Source organism: Acanthisitta chloris, unplaced genomic scaffold, assembly GCF_000695815.1.
Source record: "Acanthisitta chloris isolate BGI_N310 unplaced genomic scaffold, ASM69581v1 scaffold1760, whole genome shotgun sequence".
Classification (NCBI taxonomy): Eukaryota; Metazoa; Chordata; class Aves; order Passeriformes; family Acanthisittidae; genus Acanthisitta; species Acanthisitta chloris.
Window position 1 is genome coordinate 1 of NW_008650855.1, and position 17,769 is coordinate 17,769.

Genomic DNA, 17,769 nt, shown 5'->3' on the forward strand with positions numbered 1-17,769 from the left:
GCTGCCCCGCTTAGCGCCTCGCGCCCTCCTTTGTGTTGTCCTTCCCCTCCCCCGGGTCTGTTAGTTCGAGTCGTGCGTTTTGCTCGTGCTCTCGCCCGGGGATCGTCACGGTGATGCACAGGATGTAGATAAGCGATCACATGTGGGAGGAGGTGGCTTGGGAAATACCAGTTCGGCTGCTGCGGAGCCTGGAACGGGGAAGGGAGGAGGCGATGTCTCTAAGGGAGAAAGCCCAAGGGGAATAAAATAGAGGTTAAAATAGATCGGGTGGGCTTAGCCTGCAAAGAGCGTGTTTTACTGTTGCTCGCCTCTGTTGCAGTTGTCTGAATGCAGATAGATGAGTTGTGACCTGCCTTGAGCAGGCGCTGGGCTCAGTATGTTGTGCTGCTTCTAGCAGACCTGAACCTTGCTGAGATCAGTCATCTCGTGGCATCTGTTTCTGGCAGCCCCTCACCTCCTTCCCTCGCTTGTTTATAAACGGTGTGTTGGTATCAGGAAACAAGGGAAGGCAAGTTGTTACTGGTGATAAAAATTAAGTAACCGCATATTCTTCCAGTTCAGCTCGGTGTGTCACATGAAGGGATCTGCCTGGGTGGGAAATAGAGATAGGGTGGTGGTTTTGAGACAGAAGGGAGGTTTATTTCACTGTAAATACAGACTTTTCGTAGAAAATCCCAGAAATCCACAGATGTCTCCGAAAGGCAACTTTTACAGAACTGACATGTAGCTAAACAATAATGTCACTTATTTCTACATATTTTATTTCATATGTAAATACTTTGCTAGCAAGTAAACACTTCTGAGATGCTGTTTTGTACTGCAGAAGAAACTGGGGGGGGGTTTCCTTCCTCTTTCACTATATTACAGCTGTTATAGATAGCCCTAAGAGTGAAATGTGTCCTGACTGGATATATGGTATGTTTATTAATTATTATTGCAGAAGAGCATGTGAACTGTAAAATACAGTATGCATAAGAGGTGTGATAACTCGTATTACCACGGGGACTGAATTTCCTGAAACTGGTTTATACTCTGCCAAATGGCATGTTGCATTGTCCTCATCACCATCAGTGCTATGCTTGTGAATAGTGTGTAGGCAGAGTTTGGCTTTTATGCATTTGAAGATCCTGTTATGTCCTTGGCTTACACAAAGTCACTCACACTTTCTAAAATTTTTGCAGCAAACTTTCCTGAGCAAGTAGTTGAAAACTTTCCATCTGATATCTCCGCTGGTATATACTATGGATGGGCCTGTGTTGGAAATGGAGATGTGCATAAAATGGTTTTGAGCATAGGATGGAATCCTTTCTATAAGAATATTAAGAAATCAGTGGTAAGAACTTTGCTTTGTGTGGGATTTTTATCATAATGAATGAGCCAGATGTTGAATTTTTATAAGAATAGCAGAATTTGTTCCATGAATGAGATCTAGGAATTTGGTTGCTCTTGGAAATGCATTTGGTATCTAAGTCAATGTTTGTACTCTCTGTAGCCAGAGACTATGCAAATGTAGGTGAATTAAGTTTATTTTCTTCTTTCTGTTGCACCATTTCTTAACTACTTCCAAAATAAAAAGAACAGAATTTGAAACAATGTTGCTGATAGCCAGTTAATCGTAAGCTTGATAAATTAATTGAATTTACTGGTTATGAGAGCCCTGGCATGAGCTGGAACACGCTAATCTGTTGTTCTCTGCAATCTGTCTGCATTTCCAATAAGAGCATCTTAATTTGTAATGATTTTTTATTAATTCTTCTCTTAAATGATGGTATCCATACATGAGGTGCCGTGACTTGAGATAGAGAACAAATATTTGAAGTTATAATTATTATGGGATGGAGAAGTTTAAATCCTGAGCTGTGACAGCTGTGTTTTTCTTGCTGTCAGTTGCAGGTGCTTTTCCTGAGTCTTGCAGAGCTCTGTTTTAATCATTTAAAGCAATTGTATTTGGGTATGAATATCTAAGTATTTGTCTTGCACAAATGTGTGCTTTTAAAAATTTTTGAAGCTAACTCTTCTAAGCAAGTGGCAAAAACCTTTCCATGTGGTAGCTCTGCTATGAGTCAGCCTGTTTTAGAAAGGGAGATGTGCATAAAATGCTTTTGAGTGCAAGGTGGAACCGTGTCTCAGCTTGCACTTGTTCTTGAATTTTATTACTCAGTTCCCCTGCGAGCTGGTTATAAAAGCTTTCCATAAGACAATTGCTTCCATCAAAATCTTTGTAGTTATTTGGATGCATCAACTTGATGGGAAACATGAAGCTTTCCTGCCTTGGAAATTTCTCCTGAGTAATGTCTTCCTTTTTTTTTAGTTTGTTGTTTATTTTGCTATCAGAACACTCATAAGTGAGTAATTTTTTTAAATTCCATGCTAAGTACAGTTCTCCTCCCTATCATAAACAGAAGCCTTTTAATCTTGCATCATACATGCCAAACTAAATGTCAGTTTTATTGGTATCTACTGAGGAGAATTCGAATTATGGTTATTAGGTCTACATCATTACAGAGAGCAAAATAAATTCAAAGTTCATAAAAAATGCCCACTTGTTTCTCTTCCTTTAGGAAACGCACATTATTCACACCTTCAAAGAAGATTTTTACGGAGAAATTCTTAGTATTGTCATAGTTGGATATATTCGGCCGGAAAAAAACTTTGATTCCTTAGGTCAGTATTGCAGGTCTCCCTCAAACTAAGCTCTTTTTTTGTCTTACTCATGCATGTTCTGTGTCTTCTTTTTCCTTCCATTATGTGTTGTTTTATCTGTTAACCTTTGAAATTTCAGTATAATGTTTTCATAGTCTAAGAAACCCCAAACCAAAACCCCACGTCTTCCAACACATCACACTGAAAAACTCCTATCCTTCTGTCACTTGTCTGAGGAGTAATTTTAAAATCATGGGCTTGTCATAAAAACATCAGTCAAATGTGCTAATTTCTTCTTAAAATGCAGCTCTGTTAGTATTGAAACAGAACTGCTGATGTCCTTTGGAAAAAGGAGAGAGTAGTGCTTGCAATGGGTAAAAATGCAGCTCTGGCATGTTCAAAAAAGCGTTTTAAACCAAAGAATTCTGCCTTCCAAACCTCAGAGTTATATTTTACTTCTGTGGCTCTTGTTTGATATTCTGTGGTACACCTTGTTTTCACTTGATACTGTGTCCAGAATTCAAAACAGCTTTTAAATATCCCTATCCTTATCTTTTTCAGAGGCACTCATTTCAGCAATTCAGGAAGACATTGAAGAAGCAAAAAGACAGCTAGATTTACCAGAACATCTTAAACTCAAAGAAGACAACTTTTTTCATCTACCAGAAGGCAAAATAGTGAACAACCATTGAGAAAACCCACACAGATTTTAATTTTATTTTTAAATTTCATTTCCTTTTCCTTTTATTTTTCTCCCTTATCATGGAGCTTTTATATTTGCACTGCTTTCATGGGTACTATGTTATCTGTTAGATAACTGAGGTTGAAACCAATCATACAAAATTATTTCAGTTTTCCTTGATCAATTCATCATTAACCGAATCATGCAAAAGGACTGGAAGGCTGTTTTAGGCCCTTACAGATGCTGAAGGGTAGGAAGGCTCTGCAGGGAGATCTGGACAGGCTGGATTGATGGGCTGAGACCAACAGTATGATGTTCAACAAGACCAGGTCCTGCATTTGGTCACAACTACCCCAGGCCGCGCTACAGGCTTGGGGCAGAGTGACTGGAAAGCACACCAGTGGAGAAGCATTGATGTGCTGGTTGACAGCAGCTGAATGTGAGCCAGCAGTGTGCCTAGGTGGCCAAGAAGGCCAGTGGCATCCTGGCCTGGATCAGAAGTACTAGGGAGGTGATTCTCACCCTGTACTTGGCACTGGTGCGGCCACACCTTGAGTACTGCTTCCAGTTCTGAGCCCCTCAATTCAAGATTGACATTGAGATGCTTGAGCATGTCCAGAGAAGGGCCGCAGAGCTTGTGAAGGTTCTGGAACACAAGTCTTGTGAGGAGCAGCTGAGGGAGCTGGGGATGTTTAGCTTGGAGGAGCGGAGACTCAGGGGAGACCTTATCAGTCTGTACAACTATCTGAAAGGAGGTTGTAGCCAGGTGGGGAGTTGGTCTCTTCTCCCAGGCAGCTGGAGACAGGATGAGAGGACATGGCTTGAAGCTGCACCGGAGGAGGTTTAGGTTGGATCTTAGGAAGAATTTTTCTGCAGAAGAGGTGATTAAACATTGGAACTGTCCAGGTGGTGGTAGAGCCACCATCCCTGGAGGTGTTTAAGGAGAGACTGGACATGGTGCTTAGTGCCATGGTCTAGTTGACATAGGAGTGTTAGGTCATAGGTTGGACTCTATGGTCTCAGAGGTCTTTTCCAACCTGATTGATTATGTGTATCTCAGAGTTACCTGTTAGAGATCTGAGCACATTCAGAACATGACCAAAGTTAATTGTGAGCCTAAGATATGGGTAGTTGGCTTAATGAAGAATGTTTGTCTTTAACATGCAGAATGTTATTACAGCCTCTTTTCCCAGTTTTGTCATTCTTAGATCTGGATTTTAGCATAGAGGATTTTAATAATGATTGAGCCAGAAATTTCCTGGGGTTAGATAACAGTAGCAAGATTAATTCTCTATATTTTTTATTTTTTATACACAGCTGTCGTGATTGAAGCTGTTATTTTAATTGAAATTACTTAAGTTTATTTGAAATGGAAAAAATCACTGTTGATCATTGTGTTACTGAATCTCAGCTACACTTTTTCACAGTTGACTGTACATAGGACAACACATGAGCTGTGTAGTTTATTTCTGGGGAGGTGTTGCACTGAAATTCAGGAAGTGAATGACAGTGTGAAAGCTGATAAACTTTAAAGGTTCAGGTGCAAAAGATGCAGAAAAAATGTAACAAAACTTCTGCTCCTTGGGCCTTAAGGGAAAATAGGTAATAAGAGGCAAATTTGCATTTTATGTCCTGCTGGTATTTGTCATAGGGAAAATGGGGAGAATCTTGAGGTTTTTCACTGCACTCGCAATAAAATGACTGACTATGAGGTAGGCACTGTTGTGAGGCACAGAAAAGTCTCCTCAATGCTCTGCACTAAGTGCAGGTAGGAGCCAAGGTTTTGGCTGACCAAGTAGATCAATGCACAGGTAAAGCCTTTGGGGATTCATTGAATAATATATTAACACTATAGGGGATATTGGTTATTTATTAAAAGTAATTGCAGAGCGTCTGACTCTGAAACATAGGAATACAAATGGGGGTTGGAGTAGATCATCTCCAGAGTGCCCTTCCAGCCCTTACTGTTCTGTGATAGGTAAAGGGAGGGAGTACTGTGAGAATTGAGTAATTTGGAAAATACTTATAAAAGAATGTAGCATGTGATTCCAAATCTACTTTTCCTCTGATAAATTTTTCTATTCTCTGCTTGGTGAATGGAACTAGGTAAACTGCAGTGACTTCATCACATTCATAACCTTTGGATGTCAACTTGTGATGTGTCTGGAACATATGCTGAAATTCAGAATGAGTCTGTGAATACGTCTCAACTGTGGTTATCTATCTGAACTACCATGTTCAATATGGAGCGCACAATTTCTGTAGTGAAATTTAGTGAATTTACTCCTTGTTCTATCCTGTTCAAATCCTATTTTTCACTCTAGGGTTTAAGAGAATTTAACAAGATAGCTGTTTGGGTCTTCGTGACAGGTGCTGTAAGGGTGATAGTCCCACTTCATGTTGTTTTGAATTTTAGCCAGTATCATGGGCTGTTATTAGGGTAGAAGTATTGAGCAAATCAAGGACTCAAGTTGGCCCTTTGGGACTTCAGGTGAAACTTGATCTCATTTAAATGAACTGTTCACCAGTGCTGGTAGCAGAAGCAGATTCAGTACAGAACTGAGGGAGTGGGACACGGCGTGACAATTATCACCAGTTAGATGTACTTTCTTTTAAAGAACAGAAATAATTTAGTGGACTTTTACTATGTAATGTATTTGAAACTGTTATCTCTAAAATGTTTGTAAAGGAATTGTCTTGCAAGAGTGACGGTTGGATTTTTTCTACATTTAAAAATGGAGATTCGTTTTGCAAAGAGCTTATGCATTCTTCAGATTATAATAATGTTGGAATCATATATTTTGCTGCTCCTTTTAGATAATAAACAAAAGTCACACTAGTCAACAGAATATGTTGTCAAGAGTATAACTAAAGAATAGATTGTTCATCATGGTTCTGTAGCTAAACACTCATAACTGCCTTTAAAATTGTTTTTTGCCAGTCATGTCATGTGTCTGTTGTGGAAACCATGGGTGCCTTAAGCTGGTTGTCTGAATAATACACCTGTATCTGCTAATAAATGCTACTATCAAAAATTGATTTCACCATTGAGTTATAGAATGACTCTGCTATGGATAGAGAACGGTGGCAAAGGGAAAACTTCAAAGACTTAGTTGGCTCTCAAATCCTAGCTGAGGTGTGATGTATGGATATACTGAACTAATAAACTGCTCTTCATGTGTTTGTCTTCAATTAGTGTGAATGTTATTACATTCATGTGGCTGAGTGTACCTGTCCCTGTTATTTAACAGAAAGTGTTATCTATCACTGTTTAAGTTCAATACACAATTCTTAGCACAGTATAAATTTTATGAAGGGTTATATTTTTGTATTATGTACACATAACTGTTTATTTCGGTTGATGTGGCTGCACTGTACTATTACTAAAGGAACTGTAATTGACCAAGTTATCCTTGTCTTGGGTTTCCTTTCCTTTGCCACTCCCAGCACTGAGAGTGGTCTCAGTTCTATGTAAAGCTTTGTGGGGATAACTGCCTAAAATGCTAAACTGACAGAAGAGAATAGTGAGATATGTTGTTCAGTCTTCCTAGTGTGTCCAAAAGTGAGAAGGCAACATCTTCCATACAAGCTGCAAGTAAAGCCCTGTCTTTTCAGGTGATGCCACAGAGGCAGTACATTCTGTGCCTTCAGCTCAGCAGCATGCTTTTGCTCTTCTCTGCTTTTCATTTTTAAATGTCAGCCTAGTCAGTCATAAAGCCCTTAAATGCCAGTACTGCTCTTCAGCAAGGTCCTGCCTTGGGTGTTTTGCTGCAGTCAGAGCAATCTGTGCTGTCTGCCAGATCTAAGTTAGCACAGCAGGGTGGGCAGCAGCTTTCTTCACTGTACAGTGTAATGTGTTAGCTGGACACAAGAGAAACAAAAATGAGAATATTGAAAGACAAGTCATCTCTAACACTGACAAGAGTATTCTGCATTGTTCACATAGTTTTCAATAGTTAAAAGTTTGGTGTATAAATCACAGGAGCAAATGCCTCCGAATGAATACCTTTTATCCCGATGTCTCCTGAACTTTGTATTCGTCTGCAAAACGGTGTGAGTTACACATTCTGCCCAATAAACTTCAGCTGTGTGCACAAGATAATGCATCCAAGTGATCCCCTCCCTAAGAAAGCAAATAAGGCAGTATCACAACAGAAAAATAGTGTCATCTGACTTCCCTTCAAACATTCACTAAGCACCTCAGCCAAACTGAAGAGTGGTTTCTCACCACAAAGAATCAGCCTTGAGGAATCCATCAGGAGGAGGTCAGTATTTAAAAAATGTCTTGACACTTTGTGTCCTCACAAAGCATGTTTCTGAAGTGTTTTGAAATTTGTGAAAGGCTCTTTATGAAGCACTGAAGCACGAGGACTGTGTCGACTTTCACCTTTTTAAGGTGAATAGGTTTAAGGTGAAAGGTTTAAGGAAATAAAGTGAGGCAGATATTTATTGTGAAAAGACTATAGCCTTAACCAATTGCATCCATAGGACTGTTCTCCTCCCTAAGCTGATTACCCAGCTTGTTTATTTTCTCACCATCTCCACTTTCCGCTGGCACCCACAGCTAATGTGGTGTGGGTGTGAGCTTTACGGGCAGGAAAATGAGATATGTGCCTCTCCCAGTGAGGTCAGAGGCAGAAGAAGAGTGAATTGGGCCAGCTACAGCTTAAAGTCACTTTCAGTGAGCAACAAGAGCATCCACGAGCTGGCCTGGTACTGCCATGGGGTCACCCAATAGTGGAGTCACCTAGAAGCAGTAGTGGAGCAAGAGGAGCCAGAAGATGTTAGCTTGAGGAGGAAGGTATGGTGGGGGAGAAAGGAAAGGCAGCAACTCAGGTCCTTGAGATTAGAAACAATCACCTGTCATTGGGTCCAGGTGCAGCATATTTGCCCAGCTGTTGCTGAGGATGTCTGGTTGAAAAGCTGGTAGCAAATTTCTCTGAGAGGTGGAAATCAGCATCTCTGGATAGGGCTGAGGTTAGGGATAGTGTCTAGCACACAGAAGCCCAAACCTCTCATCTTCCTTTTGCTATGCTATTTTTTCTATTTCTCATCTCTGAGGGGATGAAACTTTTCAGCCAAACACAGCAGTCAGTCAGATGTTGGGGAGGAAAAACAGCAGCTACAGAAGGACAGTAACCTTACCAATTTCAAGGTCTCCCTCCATAGAGATAATAATGCAAATATGAGACTAGTGAATCTTGGTAATCAGAGTGTTAGCAAAATTATTGCTGCCTTATCTAGAGAAGAAAAAAAACCACAAAAAGGCAGTACTATTCGGGGTGGTCTGTCCATTAACTCAATGTGCCATCTGACCTCAAGCTGAGTGCAGGCAGGGTAGCAGTTCCATCCAGGGTCTGCCTCAGGCCTCCGTGAATTCTTGAAGAATGATTTGGCTAGCCTTTGCACTTTGTGTACTGTCTGTGTGTGGTATACCCAGTATCTTGATACCGAGAAGTAGACTGGAAACAGGAATCGAACAGTTAAAGCTGAAAGTATAAAGAATAACTTTACTAATAGCACTATTTTAGCTTAGTTAGCAAAACAACGCAGCTTATCTCTAAGGCAGTATAACTAACCAGACTCAAACCTTAGCAGTAGGTGAAAAACTAAGACTGTATAAGGTGTAGAATGAAGAGACAAAATGTTCAAGACTGAGGCCAGGTCAGCAAGGCATGCAAAACAAAGGGGTAAAGGGTTGTATAATAAGGGTGTCCAAAGGGTACTGAGCAAGAGGAGACACTTCATCTTCACGACCACCCAACCCAACCCAGGACCATGGGACTGATGCCAGCAGGGAGGAGACAGAGGAGGAGCATATGATAATGATTTCCAAGAACTAATTATAATAATAACCACCCATTCCTGGAAATAATGAATATGTATGAGCATTTAATGTATATAAACTGTGAAGTTTTTGTCCCTGGTTGTACAAGTTTGGTGATCTCCCTTGTGCCCAGCGCTGAATAAACAAATACCTGCTACTCAGAAAGACAAGTCCCCAGACTTGTAGTTCTTTTCCAGCTTTTCTTGGCATCAGTCTTGTGTTATATATTTTGATACAGGTTAGTGATAGCAGAAACTACTACACCAGCTTCACTAGAGGAATGAAGAACACAGATTTTTTTAAATGCCTATTCCATTTTCCTGTAAATTGCATCCTTCTTGGGGAGAATGAGCATTTTGTTCTTTTCTTAGCCCCTTTCACTTTACCTCCAAAAACTTGTCTGAAGTCAAGACCCGTCTGTTTCTGGTGTCTGCCTGCAGTTGGACATCTTCTGTTCTGTTGTCAATGACTTCTAAAAACTTCAGAAATTGCCAAGGCTCAATTCTGACTTTCTCTTTGAAAGTGTCTGTGGACTGCATATGCAATATATAAAAATGCCCATTTTGCTTCTTTCCATCCAGGTACTTTACCCTGGCTTATGTTTAGTTTAATTTCTGAGTCGTTCTAAGTGCTGTAATTTAACACTGATTATGAGTGTGAAGAAATAAGCCAAAGATGTTACTGAAGTACATGTTAAAAGGGATCTTGATTCTGATGGGACAATCATTGCAATATAAAAATAAATAGAAATAAGATAAAGTTCATCTTAAATGGAGAAGTGGTTAACTGCTGCTGAAGAATGCGATGTCAAAAACATTTGAAGCCTTGCAGGTAAAAAAACAGGTGGATTTTTAAAGTGAAGTAGAGCCCCCATACCGTCTCACTTTAGTATTTGCTCCTTTAGCAGCATTTGTTGTTTTCTGTAATCGTCGCCAGTCACTCTCAGAGGGGAATGTACACAAGCAGTTGGGCTTAATATCTTTCACGAATGGCAGCCTTCAATTTCACAGTCAGATATAAGTGTTTAAATGCCTCAGCCTGTGTACTTCTCTTGCTAAGAGGGATGGAATTAGACTTTCATTTGCTTAAAAATAACCCCAAACAAACTATATTTTTGCATGCCTAAAAGTTCACAGAATGGACAGTTGTGATACAAAAGATTTTCCTACTGAAACCTATGTAGGGTGTTATTTCTAATAATATAACCAGAACCTTCCCAAGAATAGCCTTGCAAAGTTGCCAAGAAAATCAGCCATGAAAAGGTAAAATGTTTATCCTCAGACCTTCGAACCAATCCATAATGAAAACAGCAAATGTCTGGGTTTAGCCATAGAAAGATCTTTAACTTGTCAGTTAAAATTTTACTCAGGATAGTAGGGTAGGCTGTGTTGCATAATGCTGCAGGAGAACTAATTAATTAATAACAAAGTTGCTTGCCTTCATGGGAAGATTGCCATTTTGGAGACTTCATCTCTCCTACTCCAGCCTATCATTCTTCCTTGTGTTAGAACTACTCTCAAATAAAGACAAATAAGTTCATGTCATGTTGAACTGTTTTGTTGTACTTCTGCCTCGATGTCTACCATGATGTACTTTAAGATCCTATAATCCTCTGTTTAAAACGTTCTGCCTGTAGCTCTTCTGGTTGTAAATGAAACGTGGAAATGTAAAAGTCGTATGTGTATGATGTGTGAATCTGAAGTAATTATGAAACCATGGATCAGATGTTAGTGTAAGTGAGCCATGTTCTATAAACAGGGCATTTACTCTAGAGAAACTTCTCTGTTGTATTATTGTTATACTGTTCTGGATTTTTGAAGGAAAAAATGTACCTTTCCAGACCTACTTAGCTGGTTTCATCAATATCTGTACTTTCTTCTTTGTTGTTGTTTGGTTGGGTTTTTTCTTTAGGCTTTTTTGTTTTGTTTTCTATCACTTAAAACACCTTCCATTTAAAACTCCTCTTCAGGCCAGACTGACTCTGTGACATTGATTCTCACTTCTTTATCAGAATGAGAAGTAACTTTGACAGACATCCAGCTCAGTGTCTCCTATACCTTTATGGAAACTGAGAAACTGAACACACTGTGCCATTTCTTGAGTTAAGGTTTAATTAATTGCTGAAGCTAGTATAGTGCTCTGCCCATTCAGTCTATTCCAGCACTAAAACAATTTCAAAACTCTTGGAAACCTTAGGTACAAAAGCTGAAAACTGCTAGAGAACTTGTTAATGGGAAGACCCTTCCAGAAGGTCACAGATATCTCATTACTGTGAGGTCTAGGTGATTTGGCCTGATGGCATTATAACTGAGGGGGTTTTTATACCCTCTTTTTTTTTGCAGCTGTCTCTGTGAAAACACAAAATGGGTGATGAAGAAACAGATAGTCTAATTCAATGCAATTTCGAACTGGAAAATTACATTCTCAGTCTGAAACTCTGCCCAGGCTTCCTTTGCTAATCTCCTATCAGTTGAAACATACCTTAAGTCAAAACTGTTTCCTCAGCTATGAATTTTTATGGAGTCTGCTGATCATAGATACTTGCATTGTAAATTATAGAATTGTTTTGTTGGTTTGTGGGGTTTTTTTCTCTGTCCAGTCTTACAGGATGATTCCAATTGCATACCAGAAAAGGATGCTGCTGGTCTGACGCATCCAGACAGACGAGCCGCATCTCCTGCCTGATACTATGCTACAGCACAGGCTAAGTATAGATTCACAGCGAAGGAAATCACTACCTCTTTCTGCAGCAGCAGTTTCCTTTGAAACCTACTAAGTGAATGCGGGTTCTGAATAGCTGGAGAGATTTGTCAGGATTACAGCCGGAGGTATTCTGCCTCCAGGCGCTTTTGAGGCAGAGCACAGAAGAGTGAGTCACGGGTGGGAAAAGAACAGTCGCCTTTCTGTGTTATAAAGTAAACATTTATGCTTTCATGTGCCTACAGCAGTGCTTTTTTAAGCTGGGACTGCCACATTTGGTATCTTCTGCAGAGTCTCAGCTTTCACACCGCTTAGCTGATTGCCTTAAAATGCTCTTCTGCTCTAGGGAGTACCACACACAGAACAGGTGTTAATCCTGTTTTGCAGATTGAATCAACATATACTCAGCACCACTGTCAACAGCAGGTAGTCTTGAGTGGTCCTGGGTCGATGTCCAGGAATCAAACAACATATAGCTGTTATGGACTGAAACTCACTTTGTCAGATGGCAGAAGCTGCATATTAAAATATCCATGGAACACCTGTATTCTGAAAGAAGTATCTCTTCATATACTGAGCACTGAGGCTGTTTCGTCTGGGGTTTTGTTGTGGCATAAAGCCAACATTTATTCCTTTGCAAATTTTATGAGATTTTTTTTACCTTTTCTGCTGGGATCATGAAGTTATCCATTCACTTGTAAAGGAGTTTGAAATGTGTACTGCTGCTCTTTTTTACACTGTGCACAATGTGTTGTAATAGAATTCAGAACAAGATACATGACATGAGTGAATGACTGGATGGATGCAGAGGCAATAAGATAAGAAAATACTTTCTGAATCTTGCAGTAGTGAACCAGAAGGATTAATAAGATTCATTAGTTGTGCTTCTAAAATGATCTTGAATGCCATACTGTAGGTGAAAAACTAGAAGCCCGCTTTTCATATGACTGTTGATGCCAAGAAAAGGCTGGAAAAGAACTACTCACAGCCTTGTATCTCAGAGGTAGCAGGTATTTGTTTATTCAGCGCTGGGCACAAGGGAGATCCCTCCACCAAACTTGTGCTAGCAGGGACAAAAACTTCACAGTTTATATACATTAAATGCTCATACATATTCACAATTTCCAGGAATGGGTAGTTATTATTATAATTAGTTCTTGGAAATAATTATCATCTACTTCTCCTTCATCTCCTCCCTCCTGGCATCAGTCCCATGGTCCTGGTGGTCGTTGGGTGGTTGTGAAGATGAAGTGTCTCCTCTTGCTCAGTACCCTTTGGACACCCTTATTATGTGACCGTTTACCCCTTTGTACAGTTTTGCATTCCTTGCTGACCTTGCCTCAGTCTTGAGCATTTTGTTTCTTCATATAGTCTTATTTGTCTTCTACTGCCAAGGTTTGAGTCTAGTTAGTTCTACTGCCTTATAGCTAAGGTGCATTGTTTCACCAACCAAGTCAAAACAATACCATTAGTGAAGCTTCTTATCTGTACTATGCAATCCTTGCTATTTTGCTAATTAAGCTGAAATAGTGCTACTAATGAAACTATCCTTCATGCTTTCAGATTTAACTGTTCAATTTCTGCTTTCAGTCTACTTCTCGGTATCACTGTAGCTTCTATTTTCCTGGAAATGAAAGTTCTTCTAAAATCCAATGTTAGCCAAAAATGATATAAGAAAATACAGCTTCAGGATGCAATGTATTATTTAAATAGCTCATTACTTCAAATTCAAAGTGCCTCATGTAAAAAGAAAGGCAGAGGAACAGGTTCAGTACAGTTTTATTTCCCTTTTAACATAGCCCCATTAAAAACAATAAATTTACATATCACTTAGAGACAAATAGCCATCACTTTGACTCCACTTACAATTGGCTGGCTTCAAAGGTAACAGAAAAGTTCTCCCATGTATTGGATGACAGTCACATTGTTCTTTTTGCAGTCACTCTAGAACTGAATGAAAATGTACTTTTTAACCCACAGGTTGCACCCTTAAGGAAACGGTAGAAAAAGAAATGATGCGTTTTGTCTATATGGCAGCTTAGCTAGCTAAATTCATTATTTCTACAAAACACAACAATAGAGGAACAAACCTGGTAGACAAAGGAGGGAGACAATCCCGGTCTCCTCCTTGGTTAGACAATAAACCAATAAATAAGAGCTCGAAAGCAAGAAGGCCTTTCTCCTTGTTGGTATTGCAACTTTTTTCAAAATAGTTTAAATGATTGGTCTGAATCAGCGAATCATCTGTTTATCATGAAAAACTTGTTCTTCAAAAAGGAAAGTATTCATCAGTGCAGATTCAGACAGAAATAATCCATAATACAGTGATCTTTCCTTTGCTCTGACTTGTCCTTACTGCTTTAGGAAACAGGAAATATTTGCCATCAAACTCCAAATAAATCTTTTAGAAAAGAGTCGCTGAGGTCATCCACGTTGTCTTGGTAAAATGTGTAATTTTTGTCCATGCCAAAACAGTACACAAATTAAATGGAAAAACTTATGTATCATCTAATGATAACGGACAAAGATAAATGTTTACTACATTTTTTAGTCTTCGTGAGTTCACCAAAACACATTTCATTTCTATTTCACCATACAATTCTTGGTCTGTACATATACTGATACACCACACAACTGCCAAAATATTACATATGTCCTTAAATTCCTTTTTACCTAAACATAAAAGAAAGTAAAAGCATTTGTGACACAAATTGCTACAACTAATTTTTGTTCAGCAACAAAAAGATAGCTTGTAAGAGATTCTCTCTACTAAAATACCCACACCCCCCCATAATGCAGAAATACTGGAAGTGTTTAAGAGGTATCTGGATCTGACACTGGAGGATATGGCTTAGGGATTAGAGGTTACAGCAGAGTTACAGGCTAATGCTTGGACTCGATGACCTTAGGGGTCTCCTCCAACCTTGATGATTCTATGATTCTATGATAAAGCTATTCTGAAAAGATGACTCATTTGATTTCAACAAAGCATTAGTGTCCCTAATGCCAGTTTGCATATGCATGACTTACACATTTTTAGAATAATTAATTCTCTGTTAAAGAATTTTTTGCTGTGCCCCAAGCAAATCTTAAAAATTATCATAAAATAATGTTACTCACGTTGCTTTTTAAAAAATAGAGAATAAAGTACTTTTCCTCTGAAAGTTTTACTGTTTATAATAGAAAGAGGAATAAAAGACACATCTGCAGACACAAATAATTGCAACAAAGTAATGAAGAACTCGAATGAAAAGTCACTAAAAACAAGATATAATCTAATAAAAATACTGTTGACTCCATAAGGTCTAAATGGCAACTAGTTCTCAAGACAAAATGGTGAGCCTTGATTACCAGCTCCTCCTCCATCCATTTAGGATAGCCCTTGGTCATTGCTAAGAACAGAATTAAGTATAGTTAAGCTTCAACTTCAAATCCCTAATGAAGAAATCTGTTTTTAAAATGAAGGACAAATGTATGTGTAACTAGTGGTTACAGAGCAGGTTGTCCTGGATGTCCTCAACAGAAATCTCTCACTGAGCACCATTATTTTTAAAAGCACAGAAGTGACTCATTTGGAAACAAATACACAGGCCAGTGGCAAAGAACCTTGTGGCTATCTATGTAGTGCACTGAATATTTTATAAACATTAATGAGTCTGACTTTAGGCATATCAGACTGTTTTGTTTCCTGTAATCATATGTTTATTCACTGCAAGTCACTCCTTCTATTGCCCTTTATCCGAACAGAAATACAAACTCACTCTTATAAAATAAAATCAGCAGCATAATTAAGATCCATCTTCTTGGTTTTTCAGGAGAGAAACTACAAGACAGTTTCAGATTAAATAAAAAGAAAATATATAAATAGAGGTCAATACTTCAATTTGGTATTTATATTTCAAAGCATTTTTACAATCACTTTCTCAGAAGACTGCACAGCCATTGAAGTATTAATCCTGGAAAAATTCTCAATAGGGCTAATATTACTTTCAATGCAACTATTCATATACTTAAAGGCCCATTTACACTTAAGTGCTTTGCTACATCTTCATCTCTGTAATTAATCTTCCAAATATCTCTGTGGGCATAAATGTATGTTATTATCTCAGTTTTTACAGATGAATAAAAAAGCTGACATCACGCACCGAGAACCTCACAATGAGGCATTGCCAGAGCAGCATGTGAAATCCTGATGTCAACTCCAAGCTTGTTTTGCAAATATGAAGTATGGATGCAACTAGTAGAATGCATAAATTTTACAGCAAAAAAAGTGAAGACTTTTCATCTCTCAGAAAACTGCGTAAGAGGAGCAGGGAAAATGGTGGGCTAAGAAAGCAACAAAACGTTGAGGAGTGTCAGACAACAGCTCACACTACTTGTCATTACTAAGAACACAGAGACATCTCTTTTTTAGAGATAAACTACATTAAATCATGAGTGGTCTTTGTCAGCTGAAACAGCAGAGACAATCAGTTTAACTCAAAACTCTATAGTTTTGATTGATTTTAATCATATTTTTTTAACCTAGGCTAGCTTACTTGGCTTTATCTCAAAGCAAGGGAGAACAGAAACTTGCAGATCTGACTTTTGTCTCAGCTGTCTCTATTTCTGCTATTTTCTTTACCTCTGGGGCTCAGGCGTGATTATTTTAAGAATATCCAGACACAGCTTCACATTATGACTGCTGTCTGGACATACATGGAAACAAATTCAAGCAAATTATAAAGTGCAAAACTAGATTCCAAAGAGATTTCATGGCTCTTTATAGACAATAGTGTCAGTAAGCTGATAATTTTTATTGATACTCTAGTGTTCTTTACTTTTAATGTGCAGTAGAGGTAACTGTATATGTTCTATCCTAGATATATGTACAGTTACTGAAGAAATGTTTTTCATCTGGTAAGCATCACTTCTTCCAGAATAACATTTTGTGAGGAGAGAATTTTAGCTTGTTTTACTTAGGTGAAGGTAACTTAAGGGTGTTTTAATTTTTAAATTAATAATAAGTAAATGAAATACTGCAATAACCTGTGCTTAAAGTAATATTTAAAAAAACACTGCACAGTTATTTGATTCAGTAGAGTCTGACATTGTTAACTGCTAAGTAAATGTGGGTAAATAATGAATAAAGAGAAAAGAGTGTGAGCTTTATTGAATATGTGTGTTTACCTGTTGATTTGAAAGAAGACAAAGGGATGTTGAAAGATTCTCTTGCTTGCAAGAATGACTTTGAAGATGACAGAAGGAAAGCAGAAGGGGAGGCATTCTGCTGTGTCATGCAGATGTGGCAAGAGATGAGAGCAAAAATTACTCAGGGTCAGATCTGTGAAAAGTGCTGTGTATACTGACGAGTGAAAGGAAAAGCAGTAGGTGATAGAAAATTGAAAATAAAATAGAATGATAAACACAGAATAGCCTGTGGATAAGAGAGGTGCATTTTAAATATATTATGCTGTGAGCTGAAAATCAGACAAGCAAGCAAGCAGATTTCACTTTCTAAGGTGGCTAATGACTAGCACAGCATCAAAGGCATGTCATGAGAACAGAGGGGAAGAATTTTGTGCTTTAAATTTGTCAGTGCTTCTAATCCCAAAGAATAGAATGGACAAGATTCTAACATAAAGACTCTGACTCTCTGAAATACTTAGTTTCAGTGCAAAATTCTGGATATGTGATCTTTGGACTGTCCCTTTTCCTCTTAACTATGCACAAGAAATTATATCAATCATCTGTACTCATTTCCCTATTCTTTGAAAAGTTGATATTCTTGTCATCTTTCCCAAGAAAGAAAGGAAATGTCTAGTGTATGAGTTGTTTTTCACTGCTTTTCTTATTTGTTACATCAATGGATAATCTGAGGGAAGACATTTCAGTAGACAATGAGTCACAGAATTCAGATGAAGCAATACCAAAATAG

General features: G+C 38.6%; 1 protein-coding gene across 1 annotated transcript; it reads left to right on the top strand.

Moving 5' to 3' along the window:
- Positions 1-1,181: 1,181 nt before the first annotated feature.
- Positions 1,182-3,335, top strand: RFK (riboflavin kinase; the record flags this gene model as incomplete). Its single annotated transcript, XM_009070334.1, has 3 exons — positions 1,182-1,333; positions 2,562-2,664; positions 3,205-3,335. Coding segments are annotated over 3 exons (386 nt in total), but the record flags the coding sequence as incomplete, so codon positions are not given.
- Positions 3,336-17,769: the final 14,434 nt, after the last annotated feature.